A 12,794-nucleotide genomic window follows, 5' to 3' on the forward strand; every position below is an offset into this window, starting at 1 on the left:
AAAAAGTAGTGTTCAAGGTCTACAGCTGCTCTGCAAAACCATTATAAAACATAACATTTGCAGTGTTATCACTGTTGCAAGCTTAATAATATGAGAGTTCACAATTGGTTCTTTCATTCAAATGGTGTGCAAAGCAGTTTTCTAAAGGTAGTCCTCATTGATGGAGATAAACAGCCTTCTCAGCAGCACCAGGACAGGGTATCTCTGATTTCACTGTGTAGTTTGTCTGGTCTGGCAAAGAAGGGAGAACTTTAATTTTTATTTAACAAAATCAAGTAATTATGCTGTGATAGGATGTTTTTCCTCAGACACAACAAGGTGCTAACTAGAGGTAAACATATATAGTCAGCAAAAATACCAACTTCAGACTAATGAGCTAGAGAACCAAGAAGGTTTTTAAGTGTTAATTAGGAAAAAGTTATTCTGCTATATGTGTGTAATTTACTGTAGTAGATTAATTTATCTGTGTTGGCATAAAGCAATTAAGAAGCCTTGCTAATATTTCAAAAGCTCATATTAGCTTTTTCATAATTGGCAGTATATTGACTTATGTTGTCCTAGATTTTCAGTAGCTTCACTGAACATGAAGTATAGTGATACTATTGAATATTTTGAGCCTTCCCAGATAAATTTCATTTTTCCACTCCAGATCAAATTCATTTGACTTCTGGGCTTGGCATCTTTTATCTAATGCTTTTAGAAACTCACATTCTTCCACTTGCAGAACAAAAAAGTCATCCTTGTAAGGGAGGTTTTGGAAGGCACCTAAGGAATTTTGGTGCCCAGGGCCCTTTGATTTTCAGTGCCAGTAGTCATTGTCATTCATTTGATTGCCTTTGAAAAAAAAATGGACTTTAATATATTATGAAAGCTAGAAAAGAAAGCGATTTTGGCTATAAGTTGCAAGTCTCTGCCCTAAGTAATTAACACTTTTATTATTCCAGGGCTCAGAATTTGACCCCTTGAAGTTCACCAGTGTCATTGAATGCGAGAAGCCAAATAATGACTTAAGTAGGTTTCGAGGTTACATGTGAGTATTTCATATAATATCCTTCAGTATACACTCCTTTCTCTAATACAGAATAAAACAAATGCTGGTTTGTTTCGGGCTCTGTTCTGTTAGTTGCATCATCTTCACATCTAAATAGGGCTGCATATTTAAGGCCCTTTTAGAGGATCCTCACTTCAGGGTGAGATGGGACCCTCACGTTTCCTTTCCTTAGAATGGATTTAGTTGTTAGCTTTGACCAGTTTACACTCCAGAAATGAATGCATGAAACACTACAGTTACAGAGACTCTTCTCCCTTTCCTTCCCTCCATGGGTCAAAAAAGCCCATCTGGAAATGGGAGGAAATAGAAAACTGGTCCAGGAGAGCCAACAAACACACACATTCTGTTGTACATATGGGTCTGTTTGATGTTTCTTTTAATATAAGTGTGATTGAGGAAAATCAGAAGGTGAAACTGATATTTTTCCAGCTATGGCAGTATTCCTTTCCTCTCATTCAGACAAAATAAAACAATTGGCTCACATGATGTGCTTGTACATTACCACACAGAATCACCTATGGGCACTTGACTAAATAAACAGAACTGCATTAACAGGGTGCTCATCTCTGGCCAATCAGTCCTGCTCAGAAGCGACTGTTTTAGTATGTGCAAAGCACTTTGCTTCTAACATAGCCAGGAATGTAGTGTGTAGGCATGCCAATAGGGGTGACTTAGGAAATGCACTCTTGCATGACTTATTTTTCTACAGTCTGTAACCACATGGAGAGTGAGAGCCCAGGATATTTAGTTTTTGTCTAAATTTTAATGAAGAGAGTTAAACAGACACTAATTCTGTTTAGAATACAATGATTTATTACCCATATTGATTAGGAGCGATAAGCAGTACTGAATTGCATAAATGGCACAAGGTAAATTGCTGGAGCTTGGGGAGTTTTTTTATAGTGATGCTATTTAGCACCTCAGTTACTACTCTCAGATGTCACAGATTCTGTAGGATGTACTGTCAGCTGGTGTAAATCAGGATAGCTTTTTTTGAAACTACATCAAGTTGTAGTGTGGGAAAACATGTTCCTTTATTTAGCAGCACAAAGCCCTACAGTTCATTTAAAGATAAAAGTTTAGCATTAGACATTACTGCATGAGGGTGTATAACTGTCTGTATTAATAGAGAGCCTGATCTACTGCAGAAATGACATTTCCAGATATGGAAATGGAAAGTTTGGCAGCTTTTCTGGCACACTTCATGTGTGTGAATCTTAGTCCCCAAAATATTGAGCAGAGGTTGAATACTGGGGAAGATATGCATAAATTTGTCTTTCATTATATATTTACTTATGTACTCCATGTGGAAAACGTCTGTAGCATGTAAGTTACAGAACCATTTGAATTATGTAGCAGAAAACATGGTAGTACCTTTTAGAAGACTGTTGTTCAATATTAACTCCATTTAATCTTTATATTTAAATGTTCCACAAATTATGTGAATATATTTTGACACAGCAAAAAGCCAAGACATCAGTTTTGAATCTGGCAGAAAGCATCACGTGATTTCCAGGTCTCATCAGCTATGCTGCAAGAGATTTACAACTAAAGGACCATGGGGCATTTGAAGAACAGGGACCAACCCCTCGTCTCAGTCTCCCAATTTATCACAGGAGAAGGCTTTTTTCCCCCTCTTTTTGGATTTCCTTCATCAGTATCATGAAATCATGGGTCTATTTCAAGTCATACGATAGCAAGATGAGTAGTAATTAGCACATCTGAATTGAAACATGTCATTGCCATGTCAAACTCAGGTCTTAACTCTTGTTCAAAATCTTACCAGTAGTCACTGCTTGAAAGAAAGGTTCAGATAGCTCCCAGCTGATAACAGCTCAACTGAAAAGAAATGTTACTGAGATATTTAAATAGGGATGCTATGAAATAGTAGACTTTCAAGAGATCTATATGTAAAAGCTGTGCTAAGACATTACTGTCAAAGTTTGCTTGAAGGTTTGACCACTTAGTATGTTTCCAGTTTTGATTAAGACTGTTTTTTTCTGTTTGAAATATGAAGAGCTCCTTTGATTCTAATGTCTGTGCTGAAAATCTTTCAGGGAATAGAAATATTTTTGTGTGTGTGTGTGTGTGTTGTAAACATGTAAAAATTCTGTTCCCCACAGTTATTCTGAAATGTGATCACTATAGGTAACTAATGTAGCACAGGCAGGCCAGGGTAAAAGGACACATGATAATAAAAAAAAAAAATCACAAAAATACTGCAAAATGCATTGAGACAGGTCTGGCCCCATCCTGTATCTGCAAAAGTGTAACATGCACATTACTACATATGACTTTTTCAGTTGTAGTGGCACAACCTAGTTTTTGCTTTCATTAAAAATAATCCAGCCACCAAGCCAGGAAACACGAAATTGCTACTCTACCCTTAATTGGTTTAGTGGTGGACTTGATAATGTTAGGTTAATGGTTGGACTGGATGATCTTAAAGGTCTTTTCCAGCATAAATGATTCTATGATTCTATGATTCTATGACATACATTGAATACAGTCTGGGTGTGCGGACAAACAGGCAGGCTACCAGTTCTACTCAGGTGCTTGCTTTAATACTGTTTTGCAGCTTCTGCACCCTGAGATATCCCAAGCGTATTTCCTCATTTGTATTTCCCCTATAATAAGTCTTCTGTGTAAAAAGAATAGAATAAAACCTAACATGCCTCCTGCCTGTATGGGTCTAGCCAGAATATGTACAGTATGCGTGGCAAACATTCAAAAATCCCATGCCAGGTTCCAAAAATAACAAAATTGGCTTTAAAATCTTGTTTCTAGCTTTTTGTGTGTATATGGGCAAGGGAAAAGGAGAAGTAGCAGTTGGTGTTCTGGCTTTTCAGCTTTTCTCTGAAAGTAAAAATTTTATTATTAGACAAGAACAGAAAACTTTATCTGAACATACCAAAATAAGTGTAGCAAGGAATTATAATAATAATAATAATATGAATACATGTGTGTATTTCAATTCCAGAGCTTTTCATAAGATAACCAAATTAATACAAAATCATGTTACAATTTTTTAAAGAAAAAAATGTATAAATCTATACAGTGATGTCTCTTTAATGTGCTATAGTGACACCACCTTTCCTGGGGAAAAAAACCCTAGACTAAGTTTCATCAGAATTGAGAGTCAGGAAGATTCTGACTGATGATGTGCACTGAGACTATGTTTAAGGTTGTTGAATATTTTCTTTGGGAGTGTCAAGCCTTGGAAAGTAGTGCCAGCTCTACCATTTGCTTTGTAAGACACTTAAGAAACCAGAGAGTGAAAGAAAATACTCTCTTTTGAATACAGTCTTGATACATCAGCTTGTTGTTTAATGCTGGTAAACACAGAACAAGGAAAAATATAATAGAAGGCTGAAGTGAGCTACTACCATTGGACTTATTTTTGTGTTGCTGTATTAAATCATTTTACATATTTCTACACAAACTTTCAGAGTGCTATAGCAAAGTAGTAGCTAACTGCATCTGGTCTTCCCATTTCTCCTAATTCGTGGTGCATGTATATTTTAGATGTTTAGATACTGCATTTTTGCGGTGTCATCTGTGTGAGAAGTTGCAGAGAAAAAGAGCATTGCACCTGCACTTGCCAGCGCGTTTCCTTGTGGGTTAGCCTTCACATTCCAGGCGTCTGAGCAGCTTCAGCTGGCCACTGTTTTAAATACTGACAAAGAAAAGTTTCCTTCTTTGCCTTCAAAATTATACTGGCCTGAATCCAGAAAGGGGAAAAACAGACTGTTCAGCCTCTGTAACAAGCTTAAGGTTTATAACTGTGCAGGGCTAGAAATGGGATCTAAGCCATCTCTCCACCGGGACATAAAGTTATAGCTTCAGCGGGTTTGTTATCAAAGTGAGCAGTTGTATCCAAATCTAGTTTTCATTATTTTTTAATCCAGACCTTTATGTCTGTAATTTTTTCTTCCTTTCATCATCAGTGCCCCATTGCCTTATGTGTATGTCCTGTTAGTGAGTCACTGGGAGTGAGTGCAGACAAGAAGGAAACAATGAGTTTCCTCCAGCCTCTGCCAGCTTATTTCTCCCAGATTTTTATTTCATCCATGTTTTCTAAAGGTGTGGTGAGCAACAGGTGAGTTGAATGACTTCATTTGGATATGAAAAACTAAAAAGCAGTACCAAACACTTGTAAGGATGCGTTGTGGTGGGAAGGTTCAGTCTGTGGGTGAGGGCAGTGGACTGGGGTCTTGACACCTACAGGTTGACTTCAGATGTTGCACCATTGCTGTGGAGCAAGTTCAGACATTGTATAAGCTAAGATAGTAAGAACAAATATGTAATTGTGTAGAACATGTACACAAATACTTGTATATAAAGATTGCCATGTACAATATACCTGTCACAGTCCACTGTGACTGTCAAGTGTAAATAATTGATGAAGGCTATAAAATCATAAGCCAGAGCAATTACTTCTTAAGTAGATTTATCTTTAAAAAGTCCCATTTATTAACAGAAATCAACTATCATTTGGAGACTTTATTGGAAATTCAGACTAATATCCTCATGATTTATGAGAAAGGCTAATGTAGAATTCAGCCTTAAAAAGCAGAGGAGTGGCAGATCCTGGTAATAGTGTAATTTCTAGAGTATGGAATCATTAAGAAATTATTTCCCATAGTTTAAGCCCAGCCAAATTTGGGTAATTCTCCATCTGACAATGAGTGCTTATACCTATTGGCATACTGCAAGAGGGCCATTGGACAGCCCCCAGTTTTTGAAGCTCCTTTGGCAAAAGGTGAGTGAGGTAGTGGGTTAAGGAGGTTTGCTGAAGAGGACAGAAGCAAAACCTCTGTTCTTGTGTCTGAGGCCGGCAGGGAGGAAGGGCTAAGCAGGGGAAGTTCTCCCCTGATGAAAAAAAAAAAAACCTTCATTTTTGTATCAGAATCGCAACTTGTTATCTACGTCTTTCCTTCTCTGTTTGTTTCTGGACTCCAGTCAGATGTTATCACTGCTGCAGCTACCTCAGCTGTCAAACCCACCACTTTTTCTCCATCCCTACAGTGAAAAGCTAAGCATACCTGTTATACCACCAATACTTTTAATTTATATTTTTGAGCAGGGAGTGGGTATAATATATTATACTGAACTAAAAAGGATTGTGTATATGCATCTCTATACATATACATATGTATGAATGTCTATATGTATTATTTATGGATATATTCTACTCAGTAAGAGCATTGACTGGAGGCTACATAGCATAACCAGCATAACAGCGTAATCTGCAAGTAGTCCTGCTAGGCTGGGGAAGAGTACAAAGGATTCACTGACGTGAACCTTTTCTTCTTGCAGATCTCAGGATGTTTGATATAGGTCTTAAGGCTTGAGATCCTAGAATTATGTGCTAAAGTTAGAATTTAGAAGAAGTTTCTAACAATCAGAGAAAAGCATGAAGATACAACCCAGGTCTGAAGGCTTAGAAAATAGGAAGCAAATAAAAAGAACTCCACTTTTTTTATAAAAGACACCATTTTAAGCCAGTTTGCAGATTTAGAGGGACACAGGATTTTAAATGCTCAAATCCAGGTAGCCATAAAATTCAACGTTGCAACAGCACAATGTTAATTTTAGCATAGCACATATGTTTTTCCAGGATTTCGCTTGAACTCCCAACTTTTACTAGGGTTTTTTTGCAGTCCGTTTTTTAGACTTTGGAAGTGTGATAGTTTTGATGCTCTGAAAGTGAAGGCAGAACATCTAAACATTTCAGACTTCACTTTTTTCTTCTCTGAGAAATTGGGATACTGCAGTTGATTAAATTTTATGCATTTAGAAAAGGTTGAAATTATTATTTGGTTTGTCTTTTTAACATAATAAAACATTCTAATGCTTTTTTTTTAATTGTTGTTGTTACTGTTTAGCATTTTCCTGGTGGCTGTTAATTCTCATAAGGCTGTTTTCTGTATTTCTGTCAGCTGAAATTTGAGTCAGTTCATACACAGCAGACGATAAGTTGTGGTGGAAACGTTACTCTGTTCTGTTTTTCTCATGTATTTTGGTGCTAGTCAACAAGAATCATCAGGGCGCAGGCCATTTCGTCTTTCTTAGAGAGTTGGTGAGACACTTCTGAAAGGAATTTCTCTTGTTCTCACTGATGAACACATGGAATTTTTTTCCTTTCTTTTTCACTGAACTGATGCATATTATCCCTGGCACATCTTCCTTAGTATCACTGCTTCTGAAGCACAGTCCTTTCCCAATTTCACCGTATTTCTTTCTGGGATTTCTTTGATACAAACATGTGAATAGTGGATTAATCATATGCACTACACAGCTGCTCTTGGGTGGACTAGATTAACTGTTGATTGCACAACCAATTTGCACATGCACAGAAAGTCCAATGTATTTTCAAAGCATTAGATAGGCTGCACACGTGCTGTAGATTTGGCCTGCGTATCTCTAGTGAGCATTTGTCCAGTACATTTGTATATCCAGCAACAACTGGTACTGCTCCAGCTGGGCTGCTGCATGTCTGAGATTCTTGGGTAGGTATTCTTGGTTTTCAAAGTCTGCCAGAATCTTCCCAGAAGGAAGATCTAGGGAAATATTTCACCATCAGGTTGACAAAACTTCTTAAACTTTGAACATGTTTCCTGGGCTTGTTATGTTACAGAGTAGTATGATTTAACAAGCTTAATGTTTTGACATGCTGTGCTTTGTTCTGTTTTTAAATTTTCTGCAGTGTACATAAAAGTGGAAAAAAGGATGGACTGTTCAAAGAAAATCTTTTGTTACGTGGATGTACCATTAGAAATACAGAAGAGGTTGCAGGAATAGTAATCTATGCCGGTAAAAGCTGTTTTTCTGTCTGACAAGGCATACTGCCTTTTTATAGCTTCCTTAAAATACTAACAAAAATTCACATGACATCATCTGATGTAATTGCTTTTGCAGGGCATGAGACCAAAGCTTTGTTAAATAATAATGGACCCCGTTACAAACGCAGTAAGCTTGAAAGACAGATGAATGCTGATGTCCTTTGGTGTGTCCTCATACTTCTAGTCATGTGTCTGTTTTCTGCCATTGGTAAGTGCTCTTTAAAAGTAGAAACTTAAGTATCAGACTGTCTTGGGATTCATGCGCTTAGCTTTGTCAAAAAACATATGTATCTGCCAAAACATGAAATCCATAAAGCTGCCTCCATACTGTCTAATTTCTGTTGTGTTTTCTTCTTTGAAATCAAGATGTCTTGATACATAAGCTCATCTAAATAGCTTCTTAGTATCAACCAAATACATGCTATTAGTACCAGAGACCTGAAGGCATAGATTCTGCCACCCTAGATAGCATTCAAAAATGTCAAGTCCAAAAGAAGCCGTTATATATGTAGTCCCCTCAAAATTACAGGTGGTAAGTAGAATGTAACATGCCATTAATCAGTCAACAAAGTAATTTATAAGCAGAGAATAAACATAATCAGCACAGTGCTATCCCCCAGTACTATTTATTAAATCAAGGGCACAGTGTACAACATTGACACATTGTCCCTAAGGCTGTAGCTTTAACATAGAAGAAATAAATAAAAGTCTACATTTGTGTAAATCCAAGTAGAAGACTCTCTAGACCTCATGGACTGTTTAAGGAAATGCTGAGGTTCAGGTTAATACTCTTCAGGCCATTTTTCTATTCACTTGTGAGAAAGAATTGAGTTTTACGTTTGGCACCCAAATGGTTCTTTATATATGGCATATGAATTCCATATCCTTAATGTTTGTGTGTTCTGTAAGGTTTGTGTGTGAGTCATATGGCATAAACACCACAATGTTTCCTAACAACCATGGTGTAGTTTAATAAATAACAATCTTATGCCATTTTAATACGTCTCTGTGTGCCTTTTTCCAGGTATTGTTAAATGCTGCTTAAAGCTGAGTTTTTCCAGCTGTGAATCAGCCAGCATGTTTGTTTCCACTGAGTTCATGACACTCTTTTGTAGTGTCTCAGTGTTGGGGAGCCCAGTCCTCAGGGCTGAAGTGCCATGGTAGGCTTAAATGCAGGGAGTCCCTGCCTGCAGCTGTCCCCTCCGCCACTGCATCCGAGGTGTTGCCCCCAGAGCAGCGGCAGCGGGGTGTGGGCTGCAGTGGCTTCAATTCAGCTGAAACTCCTGAGATGCGTGAATGTGAATGGCAGGAGGTGGCACACAGTAGGTGACGCACGTGCCTTCCCTTCTGTCACTTCTGCTACAAGGCTAGAAGCCACCAGCAGAGGGCCAGAGCAAACTGCTGGAGGTGATAACAACCAAAAACAGCTGGAAAGAAATTTGCTTGAGCCCTTGGAAACTAGAGGTGCTTTCAAGACATGCAAAGCTGTGTTCTGTAAGAGTCAGGCAATTTTTGTACCTTCTGTCAAGACAGTATAAGTGGAAGTACGACACTTAACTAATTCGTTTGAAAATCTGAGTGTTGTGGTTTAACCTAGCAGGCAGCTGAACACCACACAGCCGTTCGCTCACTCTCCCCCTCCCCAGTGGGATGGGGGAGAGAATCCGAAAAATAAAGTAAAATTCATGCATTGAGATAAAGACAGTTTAATAGGACAGAAAAGGAAGGGCAAATAATAATAATAATAATAATAATAAATACAACATAAGTGATGCACAATGCAACTGCTCACCACCCGCTGACCGATACCCAGACAGTTCCCAAGCAGCAATTGCAGCCTCCTGGCCAACTCCCCCTGTTTATATACTGAGCATGACGTCATATGGTATGGAATAGCCGTTTGGCCAGTTTGGATCAACTGTTCTGGCTGTGCCCCCTCCCAGTTTCTTGTGCACGTGGCAGAGCATGGGAAGCTGAAAAAGTCCTTGACTAGCATAAGCAGTACTTAGCAACAACTGAAACATCAGTGTGTTATCAAGTGTTCTCAAACTAAATCTGAAACACAGCACTACGCCAGCTACTAGGAAAAAAATTAACTCTATCCCAGCCGAAACCAGCACACTGAATCAGGATACTTATAAAACAAATGTTGATGTAGGTCATTCTCAGTGTGGGGCTTCCAATTTTTGCTTTCAAGAATATAAATATAGACATCAATAAAGACATCAGTATGGTGATATGCTCATATTGACAGCACAGCGACAAAACAATTTGCTCACTTGGCTTAAGTATTGTTTTTATTTTTCAAGAGTTCAATGTGGTTTTATGTATAAAGATGTAAAGGACCTTGTTAGATGTGGCTTACAAAAGATTACTTTTAAAGTAGGCCCTTGTCCTTTTTTTCTGATTTCTGACAGCTAGTGAATATAGTTTGAATGCCTCGTATCATGGGGGAATTGTTCCTTCGTTTTAACCTTAAAAACATCAGGCATACCATTTTAGGTCTTTTAGAATTGCAAATCCTAGTGCTCTACTTAAAAAGGCAACTTTCTTTAACAAGAATGGCATTTTCCCAAAATAATAACCTTATCTTTATTTAGTTATCAGCACAACCAATAAAAAAAAGATTTTGAACAAGGCTTAGAATTTCTTCTGTTCTTAGTTCCTCAGCTTCCATGTTCTTGACTCTGCTGATACTGTTATTTCATTAGTTCTGTAGACATGGTGGGTAAGATTAAAGTCTCTTCTGACTTTATGCAGCTGAAACTAGTTTAGTGATAGCTGGCTAGTGATATACCTAGTGTAGTCAATGGAGTTCTTTCATTTTAACACAATGAATATCACTGAAATGAAGCACCTTCTGAAGAAGTCTTTATTTCTCTGCTGATTACAGAAAGAGCCTAAACTACTAATTTAGACTAGCCAGTTCACTTTATTTGGAAAAAGTTATGTGAAATGACTTGCATGCTGTCCTTAAGGACAGACAGACCCCCTTCCCAAACCCCAAATCCCAAGACAGAAAAAACCATGGGTCTGGGGCCTTTTTCAGAAGTCATGCAGAGTAGTTGAAAACAAATATCACTTTGCCATGTAACTCACCTCTAAAAACAAATTCATACCATAAGCATTTGGAGTTAATTTGCATTTTTCTCTCGTTCAACTTTTCTGCAGGTCATGGCCTATGGGTGTGGCAATATGGTGAGAAGAAGAAACCAATTTTTGATGTTCCAGGGCCTGATGGCAAATATTTGTCTCCTGTTTTAGCTTCAGTATATTTATTTCTGACAGTGATCATAGTTTTCCAGGTAATCGAGTTGTACATGCTGTCACCTGTGTTCATAGCTTGCTGTAATAAAGCTATAAATGTGCAGTATGTGTAGTACTCCTTCTACCACTAAGGCCTGTAAGAAGCTAGCCAAGCACTAAAAAGAAGTACATTTAGTCACTTTAAATTTTAACTGTAGAGAATGTGATAGTATATAACCAGAAAGCTAAATTAAATAAAAGAAGTGGTCTACCCTGTGGTAAGATGATAACTTCTCTGAAAAATAAACAAACGGGTGCACATAGTAAGCTGTCAGAGCTCCATTGCCATTGGAGAACAAAATCATTTGAGAACCTTCCCCAAAAGACTCAGGTATTTTATTTTATTTCAAGCAAGTAGGAAGAGATATGATGCAATGGGCCCTGCTGGGAGAAAACAAGCTTTATGCTTCATATCCACTCACTGTGGAACAACACCTCAAAAAGATTGTGGGTGCCACTGTGGGTACCATGTCCTGGTATGAGCGTAAGTTGTATACTTTTCTAACCACTTTCCAAAGATACAGCTCTTAACAACTCTATACCTTAGCTGGATAACAAACTCTGTTAAAAGTTTTTTGGTCATAGAATCATAGAATCATTTAGGTTGGAAAAGACCTTTAAGATCATCCAGTCCAACCATTAACCTACACTACCAAGTCCACACTAAACCAATCAAGGGTAGACTAGACTAAAGCATGTCCCCAAGTGCCACATCTACCCGTTTTTTGAACACTTCCAGGGATGGTGACTCCACCACCTCTCTGGGCAGCCTGTTCCAATGCTTGACTACCCTTTCTGTGAAGAAATTTTTCCTAATATCCAGCCTAAACCTCCACTGGCACAGCTTGAGCCCATTTCCTCATGAAGAGAAATGTATTGAATGGTGAAGGTGGCGGTAAGTTAGAAGTAACAGAGACTCATGTCACTGGGACATGTGGAAGTATGCCCAGTGGGATACTAGAGGAGGTTGCGCGACTGGAGACAGCAGCTGCTTTAGAAAAAGGAATGAAAAAGGATGAGTTAGATTACTTTTTACTCTAAGGTATTGGGTTATGATATTTGTTAAAACAATTCCCCACAGAATTCTTTAAACACCAACCTTTAACTGTAGGTTTTGTTTAAATAACCACATTTGCCACTTATATGCATGCTATAATTTATCCCTCTTACCTAATTCAGCAAGCTAACTAATGTATGCAGTCAGGAATTTCTGTCCTGAAAAACATCTGCAGGAAAAAACTCAGGTACAAATTAGGTATTTCATGGAGTTTTGACAATCAAGAAACAGTTGAAATCTTTTCTGGAGAAACTTTTTCTTATATATCTTTTTCAGCAATTACAAAGTGTGTTCTTCATTCAAATAATCCACAGTGCAAAAGCCACGGCCAAAAAGATTGTTCCTGTGGAGAGGTTTACACTGCTCATTTTGTTACTTGTATTCCTGCAAAGTAAAATTGTAAACAGTCTTATCTATGCAGAATAAATTTATCCTGTTCTTCCACATTTACAGGATTCTGGCTGTACTGTCTGTTTGGTTTGGGGTTTTTTTCTCTTTTTCTTTCCCAGCTAGTTTCAAGCTCACCTTCTTAGCC

General features: G+C 38.0%; 1 protein-coding gene across 1 annotated transcript in view; it reads left to right on the plus strand.

Moving 5' to 3' along the window:
• The window catches only part of ATP10A (ATPase phospholipid transporting 10A (putative)), a 119,958-nt gene that overhangs the window by 66,760 nt on the left and 40,404 nt on the right, over positions 1–12,794 (plus strand). The window contains exons 3-6 of the mRNA XM_075727802.1: positions 945–1,030; positions 7,761–7,867; positions 7,973–8,104; positions 11,068–11,201. Of these exons, the coding sequence (XP_075583917.1) occupies positions 945–1,030; positions 7,761–7,867; positions 7,973–8,104; positions 11,068–11,201 (459 nt within the window). The remainder of the gene's footprint in view (positions 1–944; positions 1,031–7,760; positions 7,868–7,972; positions 8,105–11,067; positions 11,202–12,794) is intronic.

Source organism: Pelecanus crispus, chromosome 1, assembly GCF_030463565.1.
Source record: "Pelecanus crispus isolate bPelCri1 chromosome 1, bPelCri1.pri, whole genome shotgun sequence".
NCBI classification, from domain to species: Eukaryota; Metazoa; Chordata; class Aves; order Pelecaniformes; family Pelecanidae; genus Pelecanus; species Pelecanus crispus.